General features: G+C 50.1%; 3 protein-coding genes across 3 annotated transcripts in view; 2 read left to right on the top strand and 1 right to left on the bottom strand.

The window, feature by feature from the left end:
* Positions 1 to 641, bottom strand: part of BRD2 (bromodomain containing 2) — a 40,132-nt gene extending 39,491 nt beyond the window's left edge. The window contains exon 1 of the mRNA XM_056510432.1: positions 376 to 641. Within this exon, the coding sequence (XP_056366407.1) occupies positions 376 to 404 (29 nt within the window). The 5' untranslated portion in view covers positions 405 to 641. The remainder of the gene's footprint in view (positions 1 to 375) is intronic.
* Positions 642 to 4,332: 3,691 nt separating this feature from the next.
* Positions 4,333 to 12,784, top strand: LOC130262837 (class II histocompatibility antigen, M alpha chain). The gene is made up of 5 exons (XM_056510324.1): positions 4,333 to 4,424; positions 5,564 to 5,830; positions 9,328 to 9,609; positions 11,664 to 11,777; positions 12,702 to 12,784. Exons 1-5 carry the CDS (start codon positions 4,361 to 4,363, stop codon positions 12,704 to 12,706), a joined length of 732 nt encoding a protein of 243 aa, XP_056366299.1. The 5' UTR covers positions 4,333 to 4,360; the 3' UTR covers positions 12,707 to 12,784.
* A 2,046-nt stretch (positions 12,785 to 14,830) lies between these two features.
* LOC130263306 (HLA class II histocompatibility antigen, DM beta chain) lies at positions 14,831 to 22,018 on the top strand. The gene is made up of 7 exons (XM_056510812.1): positions 14,831 to 15,070; positions 16,999 to 17,289; positions 18,149 to 18,421; positions 19,603 to 19,710; positions 20,888 to 20,920; positions 21,520 to 21,552; positions 21,655 to 22,018. The coding sequence occupies exons 1-7, from the start codon at positions 15,028 to 15,030 to the stop codon at positions 21,663 to 21,665; spliced, it is 792 nt and encodes a 263-aa protein (XP_056366787.1). The 5' UTR covers positions 14,831 to 15,027; the 3' UTR covers positions 21,666 to 22,018.
* The last annotated feature ends 1,734 nt before the right edge of the window (positions 22,019 to 23,752 follow it).

The following is a 23,752-nucleotide window of genomic DNA, read 5'->3' as shown; positions in this document are numbered from 1 at the left end:
CTGCCACAATTTTGGGGTCCCAATGTCACTGTCACAGCATTTGGATCCCAAAATGACACAGGCACAATTTTGGAGTCCCAAAATGACACAACCACAATTTAGGGGTCCCAAAATGACACAGCCACCATTTAGGGGTCCCAAAGTGACACAGCCACCATTTAGGGGTCCCAACAATCCGGGGTACCCCATAATCCAACCACACCACGACACAGCCCCATCACAGCGATCCCAATGTCACTGCCACACCATTCCCACCCCAAAAACACCCAACCCCAAACAGGCCTCACCACCTCCCCTTCACACCAACACCCCCAAAACCCCTCGTATTCCCACCCCAAAAATTTTAACCTTTTTTTTTTTTCCACCAGCACCTACTTGCTCTGAGGATTCACGTTCTGCAACATCCCGGCGGCTGCGTGCGCTGCCCGCGGGCCAGGCCGGCCTTCCTCCTCCTCCTCTCCTCCTCCTCCTCCCGCCGTCTCCTCCGACGAGCCCCCCACTTTGCCCGGCCAAAGCTTCGGGGCCTCCCCCTCCGGCAGCGATCAGCGCATCCCCTTTTCCCGGGGAGGGGGATCTTGCCGGGAGCCCCCTCCCCTTTTTAAGCTCCTCAAAACGAGCGGGGAGCGGGGAACGAGCCGCGCCGCTCCCTCACATCCACGGGGCGCGGCGAAAATGGCGGCGCGCTCTGAGGGGATGTAACGGTGGTGGATGGAAGGAAAGGCGAGGAGGGGGGGGCAGCACTCGGGAGCCTCACCGGACCCGCCGAACGCGGCGCGATCCGCTCGATACAACCGTGACCGGGTCGCTGCGAGCCGGCGGCAGCCGCGGGCGGGCCGAGCGAGGCGAGGAGCCGCGGGCGGAGCGGCGGATGACGGCGGATATAAATCGGCGGGATCTCAGCGGCCGCCGCGCTCCATCTTGTGAGGGAGGAGGGGCGGAGGAGGAGTCGGAGGTGGAGGAGGAGGGAGGGTGGTGGAAGAAGCCGGGTGGAAAAGCGCGGCCCCCTCGCCGCCGGTGGCCGCAGGCAGGGGTCGCTGCGGAGGCCGGGGAGGGTCCGGGGAGGGTCCCGCAGCCCTCCGGGACGGCGGAGGCGGGGGATGAGAGCCGGCTTGGGGCCGCCCCCCTCGCGCGCCGGGCCCGACCCGCTCCGTCCCTTCGTCCCCGCGAAATGGCGCCTCTCGGCCTGCCCCCGCCCGCCCTTATATAGACGCCAGGCGCCCCGCCATTGGACGCGGCGCGGGCTGACGTCACCCAAACGCCCCGCCCCGCCCCACCGCGGCCTCATTGGGCGGAGGAACAAGAAGGGAGCGGTTCTGATTGGATGGGCGGCACGTCAATCATCGCCGCGGCTCCCCGCCCCTCCCGGCTTTCCGCTCAGCGCCTCACCCCACGCGCGCGGAGATCTCAGCGCTGATTGGCTGGCGCTACAGCCAGCCGGGCGCTGATTGGCCAACGGGTCACGCGGGGGGCGGGCGCAACCTCTGATTGGCGGCGGCGCCCTGAGGGGGGTGAAGGAGGAAGAAGGCGCCATCTTGAATGGCGGCGGTGGCCGCAGCTGGACAATGAGCGCGGCCGCTCGCTGCCGGACCCGCCGCTTCTCCCGCCGCTCCTCGGCCGCAGCGAGCCCTAGAGGCGCTTCCCCGCCGGGTTGCACCCCCCTCGCGGTGCTCACCCACATCTCAAAGCGATGTTTAACCTTGCACCCCCCCCCCCCCCCACCACAGGCAGCCACGCATCGCGTCGCCCCCGCTCCCCGCGCTACCCACGGGCGCTGAGGGAGGCACCAACCTTTCCCTAACCACGCACGGGGAGCGGCAACCCCCACGGACACGGCGCTGCAACCCCGCTAAAAACCCGAAACGCCGCTTCTCTCCCCCCCATACCCCGCCAAAACCCCAAACCCTTGGGGAACCCCAATCTCCCTCCCTACCCCGCTCCCCCTCCGGGACCCCCGCACTCATTTCACCCTCCGTGCTCGGGGCGTTCTTCCCAATCTCCCCCCCCTCCCTTGGGCTCGCAGGACACGGGTGGCTCCGTGTGGCGTCCGCTTCCCTTCCCCCTCTCCTCCCTCCCTCCCCCGCTCAGCCACCACCATCCACCGTGACACAGCAACTTGGGGCCGCGCCCGCCGCCGCCCCCGCGCGAACAACCCCAAACATGGCGCTTTTCGCCCCAAACCGCCGCCCCCGCCGCGCGCACAAAGCCGCCCCGCCCCGCTGCCAATCACCCGCTCCGCGCTTTCCTATTGGCCAACCCGCCAAAAAGGAGGCGGGGCTAGGATTGATTGACAGCGCCGCGCTGTCACGTGATCTCCGCCCGCCCCCGCGCGCCGCCGTTGGGGGGGGCAGGGCGAGGCCGCCCCCCCCTTCCCCCGTCACTCACCTGAGGCGCCCCCGCTTTTCTCCGCGACCCCCGGGCTCGGCCCCGCTTTATCCTCCCCCTCTCCGCTCCCTTCAAACCCTCCCGCCCCGAAAAACCCCGGGTTGGGGTTAAAAAAGATAAAAAAAACCATCCCGGGGCAGAAAAGGGAGCCACGCGCTACGTCACCCGCGCGCTGATTGGCTGCTGGAGGTCACGTGGGTTCCCCCCGCGGCTCCCACGGGTCCCCATTCATTTCCCCCTCCCGTGGCGGGAAAGGCGGCGCGGGGTCCTAGCGCCGCGCGCATGCGCAGAGCGGCTGCGCTGCGGGGTTGGTGGGGGGGATTTGGGGGTCCCAAAAATTTGGGGGGAGGAGGAGGGTCAAGGAATGGGATCCTCAGGATACCAATGCCAGAATTTTGGGGAGTTCAGGACACCGATCCCAAGGATTTTTTGGGGATCCCCAGGACAGCAATCTTAGAATTTTGGGGGAACCCCCAGAATTCCAATCCCAGAATTTTGGGGGATCCAGGACAGTAATCCCAAAGATTTTTGGGGATCCCCAGGACACCAAAGCCAAAATTTTGGGGGATTCAGGACACCAATCCCAAGAATTTTGGGGGTCCAGGATTTGGGGATCCCCAGGACAGCAATCTCAGAATTTTGGGGGATTCAGGACACCAATCCCAAGGATTTTTGGGGATCCCCAGGACAGCAATCTTAGAATTTTGGGGGAACCCCCAGAATTCCAATCCCAGAATTTTGGGGTACTCCCAGAATTCCAATCCCGGAATTTTGGGAGATCCAGGACAGCAATCCCAAAGATTTTTGGGGATCCCCAGGACACCAAAGCCAAAATTTTGGGGGATTCAAGACACCAATCCCAAGAATTTTGGGGGTCCAGGATTTGGGGATCCCCAGGACAGCAATCTCAGAATTTTGGGAGATTCAGGACACCAATCCCAAGGATTTGGGGGAACCCCCAGAATTCCAATCCAAATAATTTGGGGATCTTCAGGAAAGCAATCCCAGAATTTTGGGGGTCCAGGATTTGGGGACTCCCAGGACACCAATCCCAAGGATTTGGGGGAACCCCCAGAATTCCAATCCAAATAATTTGGGGATCCTCAGGAAAGCAATCCCAGAATTTTGGGGGTCCAGGATTTGGGGACTCCCAGGATACCAATCCCAAAATTTTGGGGACCCCCAGGACACCAATCCCAAAGATTTTTGGGGATCCCCGGGACAACAATCTCAGAATTTTGGGGGATTCAGGACACCGATCCCAAGGATTCGGGGGAACCCCCAGAATTCCAATCCAAATAATTTGGGGACCCCCAGGACACCAATCCCAAGGATTTTTGGGGATCCCCAGGACACCAAACCCAGAATTTTGGGAGGTCCAGGACACCAATTCCAAGGATTTGGGGATCACCAGAATTTCCATTCCAAGGAATTTTTGGGAATCCAGGATTTGGGGACTCTCAGGACACCAATCCCAAAGATTTTGGGGGGATCCAGAACAACAATCCCTGAATTTTGGGGACCCCCCAGGACACCAATCCCGGAATTTTTGGGGACCCCCAGGATACCAATCCCAGAATTTTGGGGGATCCAGAACACCAATCCCAAGGATTTTGGGGATCCAGATTTGGGAATTCCCATGACACCAATCCCAGAATTTTGGGGAGAACCCCCAGAATTCCAATCCCAGAATTTTGGGGGATCCAGGACATGGATCCCAAGGATTCCACCAGAATTCCCATTCCAAGGATTTTTGGGAATCCAGCATTTGGGGACTCTCAGCACACCAATCCCAATTATTTTTTTTGGGGGGGGGGGGGGAATCCCAAAATTCCCCACGCGGGAATTTCCCTGTCACCTCCAGCGTGCCGCGCTCGGGATTGTTCTACCTGGCAACCGGTGACGTAACACGCGCGGAGCGTTCCCATTGGCTGGCGCGGCGTTGGGGGACGCGGGTGGGGACGCGGACGGAGGGGACATGGGTGACATGGTGGCCGCGCTGCTCTGCGGGGTTCTTGTCGCTGTGGCCGTGGGTGAGCCCGGTAAGGAGGGAGAGGGAGAGGGAGAGGAAGAGGAAGAGGGAGAGGGAGAGGGAGAGGGAGAGGGAGAGGGAGAGGGAGAGGGAGAGGGGACACGCGCCGTGGTCTCACTTTGCTGTCTGTCCCCTCCTTTTGTCCCTCTCTCCTCTCCCTGTTGCCTCCCCGCTTCCTTCTTCCGCCTTCCCCCTCCCTCTTTGTCCCCTCCCTCTCCCTCTCACTTCCTCCTTCCTCTCCCCTTCCTTCTCTCCTTTCCATCCTCCCTTCCCTATTTCCCCTCTCCTCTCCCTTTTCCCTCTCCATTCCCATTTCCGTCTCTCCCTCTCCCCTTTCCCTTCCCTCTCCCTTTATTCCCATTTCCATTTCCCATCCCCTCTCCCCTCTCCCTTTTCCATTTCCCATTCCCTCTCCCCTCTCCCTCCTTCACTCCCATTTCCCTCTCACCTCTCCATTCCCCTTTCCTTCTCCCTCCTCCATTTCCCCTCTCCCTCTCCCCTCCTTGTCGCATTCCCTCTCCCTTCTCCATTCCTATTTCCCTCCATTCCCATTTCCCTTTCCCTCTATTCCCATTTCCCTCTCCCTCTTCCATTCCCCTTTCTGTCTCCCCTCTTTCCTCCTCTCCTCCATTCCCATTTCCCTCTCCCTCTCCCTTTTCCCTCCTCCATTCCCTTTTCCTCTCCCCTCTCCCCTTTCCATTCCCATTTCCCTCTCCCCTTTCCTTCTCCCCTCTCCCTTTTCCCTCCTCCATTCCCATTTCCCTCTCCCTCCTCCATTCCCGTTTCCCTCTCCCCTTTCCTTCTCTCCTCTCCCCTCTCCCTCCTCCATTCCCTTTCCCCTCTCCCTCTCCCTCTCCCTCCTCCATTTCCCTCTCCCCTCTCCCTTTTCCATTCCCATTCCCCTCTCCCCTCTCCCTTTTCCATTCCCATTTCCCTCTCCCTCCTCCATTCCCATTTCCCTCTCCCCTCTCCCTTTTCCCTTCCCATTTCCCTCTCCCTCCTCCATTCCCATTTCCCTCTCCCTTTTCCATTCCCATTCCCCTCTCCCTCTCCCTTTTCCCTCCTCCATTCCCATTCTTCTCTCCCTCTCCCTTTTCCCTCCTCCATTCCCATTTCCCTTTCCCTCTCCCTCTCCCCGCCGCCCCCCAGCCCCGGACCCTCCCCCCCACCTCCTCTCGGAGGTTCTCACCTGCCAGCCCGACCCTCCCTCCCTGTCCCTCTCCGTCACCCTGGACGGCCTCCCCCTTTTCTGGTTCGATTTCCCGGGATCGCGCTGGAATCCCGGGATCCCCTCGCTGCCCGCCTGGCCCCCGGCGCTGGAGTCTCCCCGGGAAATCCTCCCCGAGTCCCAGCTCTGCCGGGAAATCCTGGGAATCCTCGGCCCCAACCTCACCGGCCAAATCCCCGAGGGCAGAGGTAGGGAAAGGGGGAGCGGGATTTGGGGGGAACGGGGGAAAAAATTGGGGTGGGAGAAGCGGAAAATGAGGGGAAATTTGGGGATGGAAAGTGAAAAATTGGGATGGGGAAAGTGGGAATTAGGAGGAAATTGGGGTTGGAAAGGTGGGAAATGGGGGGAAATTTGGGGATGGAGAGTGAAAATTTAGGGTGGGAAATGGGGGAAATGGCGGGAAATTTGGGGTGGGAAATGGGGGAAATGGCGGGAAATTTGGGGTGGGAAATGGGGGAAAAATGGGGGAAATTTGGGCTGGGAAATGGGGGAAAAATTGGGGTGGGAGATGGGGGGAAACTTGGGGATGGAGAGTGAAAATTTGGGGTGGGAAAAGTGGGAATTAGGAGGAAATTTGGGGATGGAGAGTGAAAAATTGGGATGGGGAAAAGTGGGAATTAGGAGGAAATTTGGGGTGGGAAAGGTGGGAAATGTCGGGAAAAAATGGGGTGGGAAAGGGGGGAATTTAGGGATGGAGAGTGAAAATTTGGGGTGGGAAAGGTGGGAAATGGGGGGAGAAATTTGGGGTGGAAAATGGGGCAAATGGGAGGAAATTTGGGGATGGAGGGATGGGAAATGGGAAATTTAGGGTGGGAAAAGTGGGAAATGTGGGGAAATTTGGGATGGAGGGATGAGAAATGGGGGGAAATTTGGGGATGGGAAAAGTGGGAAATGAGGGGAAGTTTGGGGTTGGAGAGTGAAAAATTGGGATGGGAAAAGTGGGAAATGGGGGGAAAATGGGGGAGGGAAATGGGGGGAAATTTGGGATGGGAAAAGTGGGAATTAGGAGGAAATTTGGGGTGGAAAAGGTGGGAAATGGGGGAAAAATTGGGGTGGGAGATGGGGGGAAACTTGGGGATGGAGAGTGAAAATTTGGGGTGGGAAAAGTGGGAAATGAGGGGAAATTTGGGGATGGAGAGTGAAAAATTGGGATGGGGAAAGTGGGAATTAGGAGGAAATTTGGGTTGGGAAAGGTGGGAAATGGAGGAAAAATTGGGGTGGGAAATGGGGGAAATTTGGGCTGGGAAAAGGGGGAAATTTGGGCTGGGAAATGGGGGAAAAATGGGGGAAAAATTTGGGCGGGAAATGGCGGGAAAAATGGGGTGGAAAATGGGGGGAATATTGGGGTGGGAAAGGTGGGAAAAATGGGGTGGGAAATGGGAGAAATGGCGGGAAATTTGGGGATGGAGAGTGAAAATTTGGGGTGGGAAAGGTGGGAAATGGGGTAAAAATTGGGGTGGGAAATGGGGGGAAATTTGGGAATGGAGAGTGAAAATTTGGGGTGGGAAATGGGGAAAAAATTGGGGTGGGAAGGGTGGGAAATGGGAGGAAATTAGGGGATGGAGAGTGGAAATTTGGGGTGGGAAAGGTGAAAAATGGGGTAAAAATTTGGGGTGGGAAATGGGGTAAAAATTTGGGTGGGAAAGGTGGGAAATGGGGTAATAATTGGGGTGGGAAATTTGGGTGAAGTTTGGGATGGGAAAAGTGGGAAATGAGAGGAAATTTGGGGATGGAGAGATGGGAAATGGGAAATTTAGAGTGGGAAATGGGGGGAGATTTGGGGTGGGAAAATGTGGGAAATGGGGAAAAAAATGGGGTGGGAAATTTGGGATGGGAAAAGTGGGAAATGGGAGGAAATTTGGGGATGGAAAGTGAAAATCTGGGGATGGGAAAGGTGGGAAATAGGGGAAAATTTGGGGATAGAAGGATGGGAAATGTGGGAAAAATTATTCCCATTATTCCCATTATCTCCATTATTCCATTATCCCCATTTTTCCATTAATCCGATTATTCCCCTTATCCTATTCATCCCATTCATCCCATTATTCCCATTATCCCCATTATCCCATTAACCCATTTTCCCATCAATCCCTTTTCCCCGTTATCCCCATTATCCCATTAACCCCTTCAATCCCATTATTCCATTAACCCATCAACCATTATCCCCATTATCCCCATTAATCCCATTAATCCCATTAACCCCATTAATCCCATTATTCCCATCAATCCCATTATCCCCATTATCTCCATTATCCCATTAACCCGTTATCCCATCAATCCATTTTCCCCATTAACCCATTATCCCATTAATCCCCATTATCCCATTATCCCATTAACCCCTTCATCCCCATTATCCCATTAACCCCTTCAATCCCATTATCCCATTAACCTATCAATCCCTTTTCCCCATTAATCCCATTAACCCTTTCAACCCCATTAACCCCTTCAATCCCTTTTCCCCATTAATCCCATTAACCCCTTCACTCCCTTTCCCCCATTATCCTACTATCCCATTAACCCCTTCATCCCCATTATCCCATTATCCCCATCATCCCATTATCCCCATTACCCCACTCTCCCATTAACCTCATCATCCCATTAACCCCATCAATCCCTTTTCCCCATTTTCCCATTATCCCATTATCCCCATTAACCCCATCAATCCCACTATCCCATCAATCCCTTTTCCCCATTATCCCATTATCCCCATTAACCCCATCAATCCCATTACCCCATTAACCCCATCAATCCCTTTTCCCCATTATCCCCATTATCCCCATTATCCCATTATCCCATCAATCCCATTATCCCATCAATCCCATTACCCCATTATCCCCATTAACCCCATCAATCCCATTTCCCCATTATCCCCATTATCCCATTATCCCCATTAACCCCATCAATCCCATTATCCCATTATCCCCATTAACCCCATCAATCCCATTATCCCCATTATCCCCATTATCCCCATCAATCCCACTATCCCATCAATCCCTTTTCCCCATTATCCCCATTATCCCATCAATCCCATTATCCCCATTAACCCCATCAATCCCATTATCCCCATTATCCCCATCATTCCCATCACCCCACTATCCCATTAACCCCTTCATCCCCATTATCCCATTAACCCATCAATCCCCATTAACCCCATCAATCCCATTATCCCATTAACCCCTTATCCCATCAATCCCATTAACCCCATCAATCCCATTATCCCCATTAACCCCATCAATCCCATTACCCCATTACCCCATTAACCCCATCAATCCCTTTTCCCCATTATCCCATTATCCCTCAATCCCATTAACCCCATTAATCCCATTAACCCCATTATCCCATCAACTCCCATTATCCCATTATCCCCATTAACCCCATTAACCCCATTATCCCATTATCCCCATTAACCCCATCAATCCCATTATCCCCATCATTCTCATCACCCCACTATCCCATTAACCCCTTCATCCCCATTATCCCATTAACCCCATCAATCCCATTATCCCCGTTATCCCCATCATTCCCATCACCCCACTATCCCATTAACCCCTTCATCCCCATTATCCCCATTAACCCCATCAACCCCATCATTCCATTAACCCCATCACTCCCATTAACCCCTTCATCCCCACCCTCCCATTAACCCCTTCACCCCCACCATCCCATTAACCCCTCCCCCCCTCAGCCATCCCCACCATTTCCGTTTTCCCCGCGCTGCCGCCGCTGCCGGGCGAGCCCAACACTCTGGTCTGCCTGGTGGAGAACATCTTCCCTCCGGTGCTGGACATCGGCTGGGCCGTGGGCGGGGCCGAGGTCACCCGTGGGGTCTCCCAGGGCCCCTTTGTGCCCAGCGCCGACCTCACCTTCAGCCGCATCTCCCGCCTGTCCCTCACCCCCCGGCCCGGAGCCGTCCACGCCTGCGTGGTCACCTCGAGGAGGGACAACGCCACCATGGTGGCCTACTGGGGTTAGATGGGAACGGGGATTTTTTGGGGTTTTTTGGGGATTTTTTTCTGATAATTTTTTTTTTTATTTTTTTGGGGATATTTTAGAGTTTTTTTGGTATTTTTTGTGATTTTTTGGGGGATTTTTTGGGAATTTTTTGGGGATTTTTTGAGAATTTTTGAGAATTTTGGGGGGATTTTTTTGGGATTTCTTAGTAATTTTTTCGGATTTTTTTGGAGTTTTTTTTAGGATTTTTTTGTGGATTTTTGGAGTTTTTTTGTGGATTTTTGGAGATTTTTTTGAGATTTTTTGAGAATTTTTGGGGGATTTTTTGGGGATTTTTTTTGGGAATTTTTGGGGATTTTTTATGGGATTTTTTGGGGATTTTTTGAGGGATTTTTTTGAGATTTTTTGAGAATTTTTGGGGGATTTTTTGTGGATTTTTTTGGGATTTTTGGAGATTTTTTTGGGATTTCTTAGTAATTTTTTGGGATTTTTTGGGGATTTTATTGAGATTTTTTGAGAATTTTTGGGGATTTTTTTGAGAATTTTTTGGGATTTTTTTGTGGATTTTTTGGGATTTTTTGTGGATTTTTTTGAGATTTATTGAGAATTTTTTGGGGATATTTTGTGGAATTTTTGAGATTTTTTGTGGATTTTCTGTGGATTTTTGGGGATTTTTTAGGGATTTTTTTGGGGATTTTTTGGGGATTTTTTTTGGTGGACTTTCCTGCGTGGTCACCTCGAGGAGGGACAACGCCACCATGGTGGCCTACTGGGGTTAGATGGGGGAGCGGATTTGGGGATTTTTTGGGGATTTTTTGGGGATTTTTTGGGAATTTTTTGGGAATTTTTTGGGGATTTTTTGAGAATTTTTGAGAATTTTTGGGGGATTTTTTTGGGATTTCTTAGTAAATTTTTTCGGATTTTTTTGGAGTTTTTTTTTAGGATTTTTTTGTGGATTTTTTGGGGATTTTTTTGAGATTTTTTGAGAATTTTTGGGGGATTTTTTTTGGATTTTTGGGGATTTTTGGGGATTTTTTTAAGGATTTTTGGAGATTTTTGGGGTATTTTTTTGGATTTTTTTGAGATTTTTTTGGGATTTTTTGGAGATTTTTTGTGGATTTTTTTGTGGATTTTTTAGGATTTTTTGGAGGTTTTGGGGGAATTTTTTTTTTATTTTTGGGGAATTTTTGGGATATTTTTTGTGGATTTTTTTTGAGTTTTTGGGGAATTTTTTGGAGATGTTATGAGGTTTTTTGGCGGTTTTTAAAGGATTTTTGGGGATTTTTTGGGGAATTTTTGGAGATTTTTTGAGGATTTTTGGCGGGTTTTAAAAGATTTTTTGGGGATATTTTTTGGAGATTTTTGGGGGATTTTTTGGGGGATTTTTTTTTATTATTTTGGGATTTTTTGAGGATTTTTTTGGGATTTTTTAGGATTTTTTGGGGGGATTTTTTGGGGATTTTTTTTGGTGGACTTTCCTGCGTGGTCACCTCGAGGAAGGACAACGCCACCATGGTGGCATACTGGGGTTAGATGGGGAATGGGATTTTTTTTGGGATTTTTTGGGATTTTTTTTGTATTTTTTGTGATTTTTTGGGGGATTTTTTGGGAACTTTTTGGGGGATTTTTTGGGAATTTTTGGGATTTTTGGGGTGATTTTTGTGTAATTTTGGGGTGATTCTGGGGTATATTTTGGGGTGATTTTTGGCTGATTTTGGTGTGATTTTTGGTGTGATTTTTGGGGTAATTTGTTGTGTGATTTTTGGGGTGATTTTTGGCTGAATTTTTGGTGTGATTTTTGGGGTGATTTTTGTGTAATTTTGGGGTGATTCTGGGGTATATTTTGGGGTGATTTTTGGTTGATTTTTGTGTAATTTTGGGCTGATTTTGGGGTGTTTTTGGGTCATTTTGTGGTGTTTCTGGGCTGATTTTTGGGCTGATTTTGGGGTGATTTTGGGGAGTTTTTGGGCTGATTTTTGGGTGATTTTGGGGTGATTTTGGGGTGATTCTGGGGTGTTTCTGGGCTGATTTTTGCTGGGGCACAGCGCTGAGCCCAGGCTGTGCCCGCAGTGGCTCCGGACACGGCGCTGGACGAGCAGCTGGACACGGCGCTGGCCGGAGCCGCGCTGGCCCTGGGCGTGGTCCTGGCCCTGCTGGGGGCTGGGCTGGCCCTGCTGGCCCGGGGTACAGAGATAAACCCGGCCTAAACCTGGTCCTGGGGCTGGGCTGGCCCTGCTGGCCCGGGGTACGGAGATAAACCCGGCCTAAACCCGGGTCTGGGACTGCTGGGGCTGGGCTGGCCCTGCTGGCTCGGGGTACGGAGATAAACCCGGCCTAAACCCGGGTCTGGGACTGCTGGGGGCTGGGCTGGCCCTGCTGGCCCGGGGTACGGAGATAAACCCGGCCTAAACCTGGTCCTGGGGCTAGGACTGGGTCTGGTTCTCATCCCATTTCTGATCCTGGTCCCAATCCCAATCCCAATCTCAATCCCAATCCCAGTTCTGGTCCCAGTCCCAGACCCAATCCTGATCCTCATCCCAATCCCAGTCCCAGCCCTGATCCCAGTCCCAATCCTAGTCCTGGTTCCAGTCTCAATCCTGATCCCACCCTGATCCCAGTCCCAGCCCCAATCCTGATCCCAATCCCAGCCCTGATCCCAGTCCCAATCCCAGTCCTGGTTCCAGTTTCAAACCTGATCCCATTCCCAGTCCTGGTTCTGATCCCAATCCCAGTCCCAATCCCAATCCTAGTCCTGGTTCCAGTCTCAATCCTGATCCCAGTTCTGATCCCAGTTCTGATCCCAGTCCCAATCCCAATCCCAGTCCCAATCCCAGTCCTGGTTCTGATCCCAGTCCCAGTTCCAATCCCGATCCCAATCCTGATCAATCCCATCCTGGGGGTGACAATGTGGGAATTGTGGGAATTTGGGAATTTCCCCTAAATCCGGGTTTGGGGGGTGACCATTCAGGAATTTGGGAATTGTCCCTAAATCCGGGTTTTGGGGGGTGACCATTCAGGAATTTGGGAATTGTCCCTAAATCCGGGTTTTGGGGGGTGACCATTCAGGAATTTGGGAATTGTCCCTAAATCCGGGTTTTCCCTCCGCAGGTTGAGTCGATCCGTGCGGGAATCTGGAGTTAATTTGGGAACTAAACCCGGCTTTTCCTAAATAAATCCGAGCTTTGGGCAAATTCCGCAGCCTCGTTGGTCACATTCCTGGTTCTGGTCCCGGTTCTGATCCTGGTCCCGGTTCTAATCCTGGTCCTGATCCCGGTTCTGATCCTGATCCCGGTTCTGGTTCTGATCCCAGTTCTGATCCTAATCCCAGTTCTGATCCTGGTTCTAATCCTGATCACAGTTCTGATCCCGGTTCTGATCCTGGTTCTGATCCTGGTCCCAGTTCTGATCCCGGTTCTGATCCTGGTTCTGATCCTGATCCCGGTTCTGATCCCAGTTCTGATCCTGCTTCTGATCCCAGTCCTGATCCTGGTCCCAGTTCTGATCCCAGTTCAGATCCCAGTTCCTATCCTGGTCCTGATCCCAGTTCTGATCCTGATCCCGGTTCTGATCCTGATCTCGGTTCTGATCCCGGTTCCGATCCTGATCCCAGTTCTAATCCCAATTCTGATCCTGGTTTTGATCCTGGTTCTGGTCCCGGTTCTGATCCTGGTCCTGATTCTGATCCTGATCCTTGACCTTGATCCCGATCCTGGTCCCGATCCCGGTTCTGATCCTTGATCTTGATCCCAGTTCTGATCCTGGTTCTGATCCTGATCCCAGTTCTAATCCCAATTCTGATCCTGGTTTTGATCCTGGTTCTGGTCCCGGTTCTGATCCTGGTCCTGATTCTGATCCTGATCCTTGACCTTGATCCCGATCCTGGTCCCGATCCCGGTTCTGATCCTTGATCTTGATCCCAGTTCTGATCCTGGTTCTGATCCTGATCCCAATTCTGATCCTGGTTCTGATCCTGGTTCTGATCGTGATCCCAGTTCTGATCCCAGTTCAGATCCCAGTTCTGATCCCAGTTCAGATCCCAGTTCTGATCCTGGTCCAGATTCTGCCTCTGATCCCGATCCTGGTCCCGATCCCGGTTCTAATCCTGGTTCTGATCCTGATCCCGGTTCTAATCCCAGTTCAGATCCCAGTTCTGATCCTGGTCCCGATCCTGGTCCAGATCCCGGTTCTGATCCCGGTCCTGATTCCAACTCCCGGAGTGGCTCCCAGTGCTCCCAGTTTATCCCAATCCCTCCCAGTTCATTCCCAGTTCTCCCAGTAACAGCTCCCGGTGCTCCCAGTTCACTCCCAGTCTGTCCCAGTGCTCCCAGTAACAGCTCCCGGTGTTCCCAGTTCCCTCCCAGTTCCTCCCAATCCCCTCCCAGTCCCTCCCAGTTCACTCCCAGTGCTCCCAGTAACAGCTCCCAGTTCCCTCCCAGTTCATCCCAGTTCCTCCCAGTAAACAGCTCCCAGTCCCTCCCAATCCCCTCCCAGTCCCTCCCAGTTCAGTCCCAGTCCCTCCCAGTCCATCCCAGTTTATCCCAATCCCTCCCAGTCCCCCCAGTCGCTCCCAATCCCCTCCCAGTCCCTCCCAGTCTCTCCCAGTTTATCCCAGTCCCTCCCAGTCCCCCCCAGTCCCTCCCAATCCCCTCCCAGTGCTCCCAGTAACCGCCCCGAGCTCCCAGTGACCCCTCCCAGTCCCTCCCAGTTCAGTCCCAGTCCCTCCCAGTAACAGCTCCCGGTGCTCCCAGTTCACTCCCAGTCTCTCCCAGTCCCCCCCTGTCGCTCCCAATCCCCTCCCAGTCCCTCCCAGTCCCTCCCAGTCCCTCCCCCCAGTCGCTCCCAGTCCATCCCAGTCCCTCCCAGCCCAGTCCCCCCCAGTCCCTTCCCAGTCTCTCCCAGTTCACTCCCAGTCCCTCCCAGTTCCTGTAAACCCACTCCCAGTCCCTCCCAGTCCCTCCCAGTTCACTCCCAGTGCTCCCAGTAACAGCTCCCAGTCCCCCCCAGTCGCTCCCAGTTCAGTCCCAGTCGCTCCCAGTTCAGTCCCAGTCTCTCCCAGTAACAGCTCCCGGTGCTCCCAGTTCACTCCCAGTCCCCCCCTGTCGCTCCCAATCCCCATTCCCAGTCCCTCCCAGTCCATCCCAGTCCCTCCCAGTCGCTCCCAGTCCCTCCCAGTCGCTCCCAGTCGCTCCCAGTCCAAGTCCCGCTCGCCGCCGCCGCCAGCCCAGCCCTGCCCGGCGCCTCGTGACGCGCGGGAGCCGCCGCCGCCCATTGGGCGCCCCCCAAAAAAACGTCCCCAAATGTCCCCAAACGTCCCCACCCCGGGGGTGGCACCCGGGGGGGCCCCGAGCGGGGGGACAGCGCTTCCCAGTTCGCCCCAGTTCCTCCCAGTTCCTCCCAGTTCATCCCAGTTCATCCCAGTCCATCCCAGTCCGCGATGCTGCCGCTGCTGCTGGCGGCGCTCGGAGCGCCCGGAGCAGGTGAGGGGGGGGGGCGGAATTTGGGGGGAAAATTTGGGGAAAATTTGGGAAAATTTGGGAAAAAAGTGAAGTTGGGATAAAGGGGAAGTTGGGGGGGCTCCGCCCTAAAAGATTTTTTGGGGGGGACGCGGATTTTGGGGTGAAAAATTGAAAATTTGGGGAGTTTAGGGGAGGCTCCGCCCTATAAAATCCGGGGGGTGGAGCGCGGATTTTGGGGAAAATTTTGGGGGAAATTTGGGGAAATTTGGGAAAAAAGTGAAGTTGGGTTAAAAGGGGAAATTGGGGGGGCTCCGCCCTAAAAGATTTTTTGGGGGGGACGCGGATTTTGGGGTGAAAAATTGAAAATTTTGGGAGGTTCGGGGAGGCTCCGCCCTATAAAATCGGGGGGGTGGAGGGCGGATTTTGGGGAAAATTTTGGGGAAAATTTGGGAAAATTTGGGAAAAAGGGAAACTGGAATAAAGGGGAAATTGGGGGGGCTCCGCCCTAAAAGATTTTTTTGGGGGGGACGCGGATTTTGGGGTGAAAAATTGAAAATTTGGGGAGGTTCGGGGAGGCTCCGCCCTATAAAATCGGGGGGGTGGAGCGCGGATTCTGGGGAAAAAATTTGGGAAAATTTGGGGAAAAATCCCCACCAAAAAATCTTCAAAAATCCCAAAAAATCAGCAAAAAACTCACAAAAGATCACATAAAAATCACAAAAAACCCCACAAAAAATCATAAAAAAATCACCAAAAATCCAGCAAAAAATCACAAAAAAAATCACAAATATCACTAAAAAATTCCACGAAAAATCCTTAAAAATCACCAAAAAATCACAAAAAATCACAAAAAATCACAAAAAATCCTTTAAAAAATCACCAAAAAAAATCACCAAAAAATCACCAAAATCACCAAAAATCACAAAAAATTACCAAAAAACCCCACCAAAAAAAATCACCAAAAAATCACCAAAAATCACCAAAAAATCACTAAAAAAATCACAAAAAATCCCAAAAAATTCACCAAAAATCGCGAAAAATCAGCAAAAAATCACAAAAAAAATCACAAAAACCAGCTAAAACAATCACGAAAAATCAGCAAAAAAAACCAAAAACCAGCTTAAAAAATCACAAAAAATCACCAAAAAATCGCGAAAAATCACCAAAAAATCGCGAAAAAATCACCAAAAAAATACAAAAAAAAAAAAAAAAATCACAAAAACCAGCTAAAAAATCACAAAAAAATCACAAAAAAAAAATTCACCAAAAATTACTTTAAAAATCACCAAAAAAATCACAAAAACCAGCTGAAAAATCACCAAAAAAATCACCAAAAAATCGCGAAAAATCACCAAAAAATCGCGAAACAATCGGCAAAAAATACAAAAAAAAATCACAAAAACCAGCTAAAAATCACAAAAAATCACTAAAAAGATCACTAAAAATTACTTTAAAAATCACAAAAAAAAACCAAAAAAACAAAAAAAAAAAACAAAAAATCACCAAAAAATCGCGAAAAATCACCAAAAAAATCACAAAACCCAGGAAAAAAATCACCAAAAAATCACCAAAAAATCACAAAAACCAGCTAAAAAATCACAAAAAATCACCAAAAAAAATCACCAAAAATTACTTTAAAAATCACAAAAAAAAAAAAAAAAACACAAAAAATCACCAAAAAATCGCGAAAAATCACCAAAAAATCACCAAAAAAATCACAAAAACCAGCTAAAAAAAATCACAAAAAATCACCAAAAAATCACTAAAAATTACCAAAAATAGGGAAAAATCACCAAAAAATCACCAAAAAATCGCGAAAAATCACCAAAAATCACCAAAAAATCACAAAAAACATTCCCCAAACCCAAAAAACCCATTAAAAAACATTTCAAAAAAATCTAAAATAAACCGTTAAAATTTTTATTTATTTATTTTTATTTTTTTTTCAGCCCCTTTCGTCCTGCAGGTGGCCTCCTGGTGCTCGCTGGCCACCAACGGCTCCCTGGTGGCCACCAACGACTCGCAGTGGCTGCGGGTGGCGCTGTCGCAGCAGCCGCTGCTCTGCGGGGACCTGCGGGGACCCCGAGCCCGGCCCTGCCCCGGCCAGGGGGGACCCCTGGTGGCACTTGGGGACAACCTGGCGCGGGTCCTGCAGCGGGACCCCCGCTGGGGGCGGCGGCTGAGCCAGAGGCTGGGAGTGTGCAGGGAGCTGCCGCCGAGGGTGTGGCCGCCCGCCAGCGGTGAGGGGACATTGGGACATTGGGGGACATTGGGGACATTGGGGACATTGGGAGATTGGGGGCATTGGGGACACTTGGGGACAGTGGGGACCGTTGCGGGACATTGGGGGCATTGGGAGGGATTGGGGGGACATTTGGGGGACATTGGGGACATTGGGGATATTGGGGACATTGAGGGGATTGGGGACATTGGGGACATTTGGGGTGTTGAGGACATTGGGGGGATTTGGGGGGATTTGAGGACATTGGGGACATTTGGGGACATTGGGGACATAGGGGACATTGGGGGGATTGGGGACATTGGGGACATTGGGGACATTGGGGGGATTGGGGGACATTGGGGACATGGGGGACATTGGGGGACATTGGGGGACATTGGGAGGGATTGGGGGAAACTTGGGGACATTGGGGACAGTGGGGACATTGGGGATATTGAGGGGATTTCGGGACATTGGGGACATTGGGGATGTTGGGGACATTGGGGGGATTGGGGGGATTTGAGGACATTGGGGACATTGGGGACATTGGAGTGAATTGGGGACATTGGGTACATTTGGGGACACTGGGAGGGATTGGGGGCATTGGGGGCATTGGGGGGACATGGGGACAGTGGGGACATTGGAGACATTGGGGACCATTGGGGACATTTGGGGACATTGGGGACATTTGGGACATTTGGGGACATTTGGGGGACATGGGGTACAACGGGGACATTGAGGGGACATTGTGGCCGTTTTGGTGACACTGGCGGCCATTTCCTGGGACACATTTCCCTCCCATTTTCCCACACTAACCCCCCACCCACCTCCCCAAAATGTCCCCAAAATGTCCCCAAACATCCCCAAAATGTCCCCCCCAGCTCCTCCACGGCTCCGCATCGTCCCCGAGCGCTCGGGCCCCGCTCTGACCCTCACCTGCCACGCGTGGGGCTTCACCCCCGCCGATGTCACCCTGCGGTGGCTGCGGGACGGGGACGCGGTGGGGGATGGGCGGGCGTGGCCGCGGCCGCTGCCCGCGGGCGACGGAACCTTCCGGGCCCAGGTGACGATCCCGGTGGGACCGGAGACCGGGGACACCTGGGAGTGCCTGGCCCTGCACCCCAGCCTGGAGGAGCCCGTCAGCGTCAGCTGGGGTGAGGGGGCGGGGGGTTGGGGGGAAATTTTGGGGTTTTTTTGGGGTTTTTTGGGGGTTTTTGGGAATTTTTTTGGGATTTTTGGGGGTTTTTTTGGGGGTTTTTTTGGGATTTTTGGGGGTTTTTGTGGGGGGTTTTTTGGGTTTTGTTGGGGATTTTTTTTTATTTTTCTGAGAAATTTATGGGGTTTTTTTGGGATTTTTTTGGGGAAATTTTTGAGGGGTTTTTGGGGAATTTTGGGGAATTTTTTTGGGATTTTTGGGTTTTTTTTGAGGAATTTTTGGGTTTTCTTTTGGGATTTTTTTGAGAATTTTTGGGATTTTTTTGGTTTTTTGGGGGAATTTTTGAGGAATTTTTGTGGTTTTTTGGGGAATTTTTGGGTTTTTTTGGGATTTTTAAGGGATTTTTTTGGGATTTTTGGGGAATTTTGGGGTATTTTTGGGGTTTATTTTAGGAATTTTTGGGGTTTTTAGGGGAGTTTTGGGGGATTTTTTAAGGGGATTTTTGGGGAATTTTTTGGGTTTCTTTGGGGAATTTTTGGAGTTTTTTTTGGGGATTTTTTGGGGAATTTTTGGGGTTTTTTTGGGATTTTTTTTTTATTTTTTAAGCAATTTTTGGGATTTCTCGGAAGGCATTTTGGGGAATTTTTTTGGGGATTTTTTTGGGGAATTTTTGGGGATTTTTGGGGGTTTTTTGGGGAATTTTTGTGGATTTTGAGAGATTTTTTTGATATTTTGGGATTGTTTTGATGATTTTTTAGGGTTTTTTTGGGTAATTTGGGGGAATTTTTTTTGGATTTTGGGGAGATTTTTTGGGAGATTTTTAGGGGTTTTTTGGGGAATTTTGGGGAATTTTTGGGGGATTTTGGGGCGATTTTTTTTTTTATTTTTTGGAAGGTTTTTTGGGGAAATTTTGGGATTTTTTGGGGAATGTTCTGGGGAATTTTGGGGGGGTTTTGGGGATTTTTTGGCATTTTAAAGGGAATTTTATGGTTTTTTTGGGGAATTTTTTGGGGATTTTGGGGGGATCTTTTGGGAATTTTTGGGGGGGAATTTTGGGGGGATTTTTTGGGGGAATTTTCGCGGCATCTCTCAGGATCCTGAGGAAATATTTTTAATCACAATTTTAATTTTTTTTTTGTTTATTCCCGTTCATTCCCCCTCCCCCCGCTGTCCCCGCAGCCCCGGGAATGTCCCCGCGCCTGTCGCTGCTGGTGGCGCTGGCGGTGCTGGCGCTGGGGGCGGGGCTGCTGCTCCTCACCCTCGGCCTCCGCCGCTACCTGCGCCCAGGTGTGTCCGGAATTCCGACAATTCCCGCCCATTCCCGCCCATTCCTGCCGATTCCCGCCGATTCCCGCCAATTCCCGCCGATTCCCGCCAATTCCCGCCGATTCCCGCCAATTCCCGCCGATTCCCGCCCATTCCCGCCAATTTTTCTCAATTCCCGCCAATTCCTGACAATTTTCGCCATTTCCCGTCAATTCCCGCCAATTCCCGCCCTTTTCTGTCAATTCCCGCCAATTCCCGCCAATTCCCGCCGATTCCCGCCGATTCCTGCCGATTCCTGCCGATTCCCGCAATTCCCGTAAATTCCACCCAATTCCCAACAGTTCCCGCCAATTCCCGCCAATTCCCGCCAATTCCCGCCAATTCCCACTGATTCCCTCCAATTCCCGCCAATCCCAGTCGATTCCCGACAGTTCCCGCCAATTCTCGTCAATTCCCGCCGATTCCCGCCGATTCCCGCCAATTCCCGACAATTTTTCTCAATTCCCGCCAATTCCTGACAATTTTCGCCATTTCCCGTCAATTCCCGCCAATTCCCGCCCTTTTCTGTCAATTCCCGCCAATTCCCGCCGATTCCTGCCGATTCCCGCCAATTCCCGTAAATTCCACCCAATTCCCAACAGTTCCCGCCACTTTCCGCCACTTCCCGCCACTTCCCGCCAATTCCCGCCAATTCCCGCCAATTCCCGCCAATTTCTCTCAATTCCCGCCCATTCCCGCCACTTCCCGCCAATTCCTGCCAATTCCCGCCAATTCCTGCCAATTCCCGCCACTTCCCGCCAATTCCCGCCAATTCCCGCCAATTCCCGCCAATTCCCGCCAATTCCCGCCAATTTCTCTCAATTCCCGCCAATTCCCAACAATTTCTGTCACTTTTTCTCACTTTTTGTCTTTTATGTCACTTTTTGTTATTTTTTTGTCACTTTGTCTTTTTTTTTCACTTTTAAGCTGTTTTTTGTCTCTTTTTTGTCCCTTTTCTATCCCGTTTTTGTCCATTTTTGTCACTTTTTGTCACTTTGTCACTTTTTTTGTCCCTTTTTTCACTTTTTTCAATGTTTGTCTTTTTTTCTCAATTTTTGTCACTTTTTGTGCCTTTTTTTCCACTTTTTCTCCCTTTTTATTCCTTTTTTGTCCCTTTTTAATCCCATTTTCTCATTTTTTCCCCCATTTTTTCCCCCAGGTTCTACTTTCCTCCCTGGCAGAGCCCGCGCAGGTGAGGGACCCCAAATGTCCCATTTTTGTCACTTTTTGTCATTTTTTGTCACTTTTTGTCCTTTTTTGTCAATTTCTGACCCTTTCCTGTCACTTTTTCTCCAAATTTGTCTTTTTTTCACTAATTTTCTCCCTTTTTTGTCATTTTTTTTCTCCCTTTTTGTTGCTTTTTTTTTTCTTTTTTTTCTCCATTTTTCTCCCTTTTTCCCCATTTTTTGTCAATTTTAATTTTTTTCTCCCTTTTGCTGCTTTTAATCATTTTTAAAACTTTTTTTCCTTTTTCTTGCTCTTTTAATTTTTCTCTATTTTCCTCCCTTTTCCCCCATTTTTTGTCAATTTTTATTTTTTCTCCTTTTTGCTGCTTTTAATCCTTTTTTTTTTTTTTTTTGCTTTTCTCCCTTTTTCTTCCTTTTAAATTTTTTTCTCCATTTTCCTCCCTTTTTTTCCATTTTTTTCTCCTTTTTTCTCCCTTTTTATCACTTTTCCTCCTTTTTTTTTAAACTTTTTCTCCCTTTTTCTCGCTTTTTTGTCCCTCTTTATCCCTTTTTTGCCAAATTTTGTCATTTTTTTCTCCAATTTTATCCATTTTTCTCCCTCCAGGTTACACTCCACTCCCAGGTGACACCTACACAGGTGAGGAACCCCAAAAATCACATTTTTTGTCACTTTTTGTCGAATTTTTTGTCACTTTTTTTACCTTTTTTTCTCCCTTTTTTTATAATTTTCCCTCCCCAGGTGAAATCTGAGGAACCTCCAGGACGGTGACAGCGACAGGCCCCAAAAATCCCAAAATTCACCCCAAAAATCCCCTAAAAAAACCAAAAATCCCTCCCCAAATTTAGCCCAAAAAATCCCATTAAAACCCTCTAAAATTCCTCAAAAATCCGAATAAAAACCTCCAAAAATGTAAAAAAAAATTCACTTAAAATCCCCAAAATAATTTTCCCCCAAATTCCCAAATTCCATTTGAAAAACCCCAAAAAATCCCTAAAAATTCCTCCCCAGAAATCCCATTAAAACCCAAAAAAATCCCCCCAAATTCCCCCTAAAATCTCCCGAAATTCCCCATAAAATCCCCAAAAATCCCTCAAAAATCTCCCCTAAAAAATCCCAAAAATGTAAAAAAAAATCCCCCAAAATTCCCAGAATAATTCCCCCCAAATTCCATTTAAAAAATCTAAAAAAAACCCCCAAAAATGTAAAAGAATTCCAAAAAATTCCTCCCCAAAATCCTCCTAAAATCCTATTAAAATAAAAAAAAAATAAAAAAACAAATAAAAAAACAAAAACTTATTCCCAAAAATAAAATTGGTGACAATTTTGGGGAATATTTTTTTATTGTGATTTTTGATTTTTTGGGGTTTTTGGGGGGATTTTTTGGGGTTGATTTTGGGATTTTTAAAACAATTTTGGGGAGTATTTTTGGGGGAATTTTGGGCACTTTTGGGAATTTTTGTTGTTTTTAAGTGCGGGGGGGAGTTCAGGAATTTTGGGGTCTTCAAATCGCCCTCAAGCTGTCCAGACAAAATCTGCCTAGCAACTATGACGTCATCGACAACACGAGCTGTGATTGGTCAACTCTATTCAGCTTCTCCTAATGAGTTCCCTCCCCTCTGCGCCCACGTGTGAGCCGCCATTTTCTATCCGCGTGTTGCCTCCACGCCTCTCTGTCCCCTCCTTGTCACCTCTTTGTCACCTCCACGAGTGTTTTTACCGCTCTAAACCTCCTGTTTTCCACCCACGCGTGTTTTTAGCTCGTTATAACCAAGCGCGGCGGCTTTGGAGGTGAATGCCGTAACAAAGATGGCGGCGGCTTCCGTACAATCGCTACTGCGCATGCTCCGCTCCGTCAGTGATGGCGGAAGAGGCGGAAGTGGTTTGCCGTACAGTACAACTGCGCATGCGCCAGCGGAAGTCAGCCCCTGCCCGCTATATAAGCGGCCGGGAAGCCCCGTAGCGGCCTTTTTGCTGGGTCGGAGCGCGAGCCGCCGCCATGTGAGGAGAGAGCGCGGAAAAAATGGGGAATTTTGGGGGAAAAACGGGATTTTGTGAGGGAAAAAATGGGATTTGTGAGGGGAAAACAGGGATGGGGAAGGTGGTGAGGTGGGAATTAAGGCGGTGAGAGACGGGAAAAGGGGAAAAATGGGGATGGGAGTGGCGGAGCGGCCGTGAGGGGATGGGAGGTGGAGGGAGGGAAGCGTCAGTCTCGGATTTTTTATTAAGTTTTAAATTAAAAAATTGGGTTTGGATTGTTGGGGGAAAAGGGGGTTAAAACTGGGAAAAACGGGGAAAATGGGGAATAAAGTGGGGAAATGGGAATTTAAAGTGGGAGAAACGGGAGAATAGTGGGGGAAAATGGGGATATAAAGGGGAAAAAATTAAGGAGAAAAGGATTTAGAGTGGGAAAAATGAGGGGAAAAGCGGGAAAATAAAAAATGGGAAAAGGGGATTCAGAGTGGGGAAAATGGGAAAAATAAAAAATGAGAAATGGGGATTCAGAGTAAGGAAAACAAGGAATAGCAGTGGAAAAAGGAGGAAAATAAAGGGGAAAATGAGGGAAAAGGGGAAAAAAAAAAGAAAAAAAATGGGAAAAAGGAATTCAGAGTGGGAAAAATTGGAAAAGAGGATCCAGAGTGGGAAAATAGAAAAAAGGGAAAGGGGATCCAGAGTGGGAAAAATAACGGAAATGTGGGGAAAAAGTAGAATGAAAAATGGGAAAAAGGAATTCAGAGTGGGAAAATTGGGGGAAAAGTGGGAAAAATAGAAAAATGGGAAATGGGGACAGAGTGGGAAAAATATGAATAACAGTGGAAAAGGGTGGAAAATAAAGGGA

This window comes from Oenanthe melanoleuca, chromosome 25, assembly GCF_029582105.1.
Source record: "Oenanthe melanoleuca isolate GR-GAL-2019-014 chromosome 25, OMel1.0, whole genome shotgun sequence".
In the NCBI taxonomy this organism is placed as follows: Eukaryota; Metazoa; Chordata; class Aves; order Passeriformes; family Muscicapidae; genus Oenanthe; species Oenanthe melanoleuca.
Note: the sequence above shows the minus strand (reverse complement) of the source record. Positions and strands in the feature narration are given on the sequence as shown.

Coding starts and splice junctions, on each gene's coding strand:
- LOC130263306 (XM_056510812.1), top strand. CDS start 15,028: ATGCTGCCGCTGCTGCTGGCGGCGCTCGGAGCGCCCGGAGCAG. Junction 15,071..16,998: donor GCTCGGAGCGCCCGGAGCAG/GTGAGGGGGGGG, acceptor TTTTTTTTTCAG/CCCCTTTCGTCCTGCAGGTG. Junction 17,290..18,148: donor GGTGTGGCCGCCCGCCAGCG/GTGAGGGGACAT, acceptor TGTCCCCCCCAG/CTCCTCCACGGCTCCGCATC.
- LOC130262837 (XM_056510324.1), top strand. CDS start 4,361: ATGGGTGACATGGTGGCCGCGCTGCTCTGCGGGGTTCTTGTCGCTGTG. Junction 5,831..9,327: donor CCAAATCCCCGAGGGCAGAG/GTAGGGAAAGGG, acceptor TCCCCCCCTCAG/CCATCCCCACCATTTCCGTT. Junction 9,610..11,663: donor CACCATGGTGGCCTACTGGG/GTTAGATGGGAA, acceptor CTGTGCCCGCAG/TGGCTCCGGACACGGCGCTG.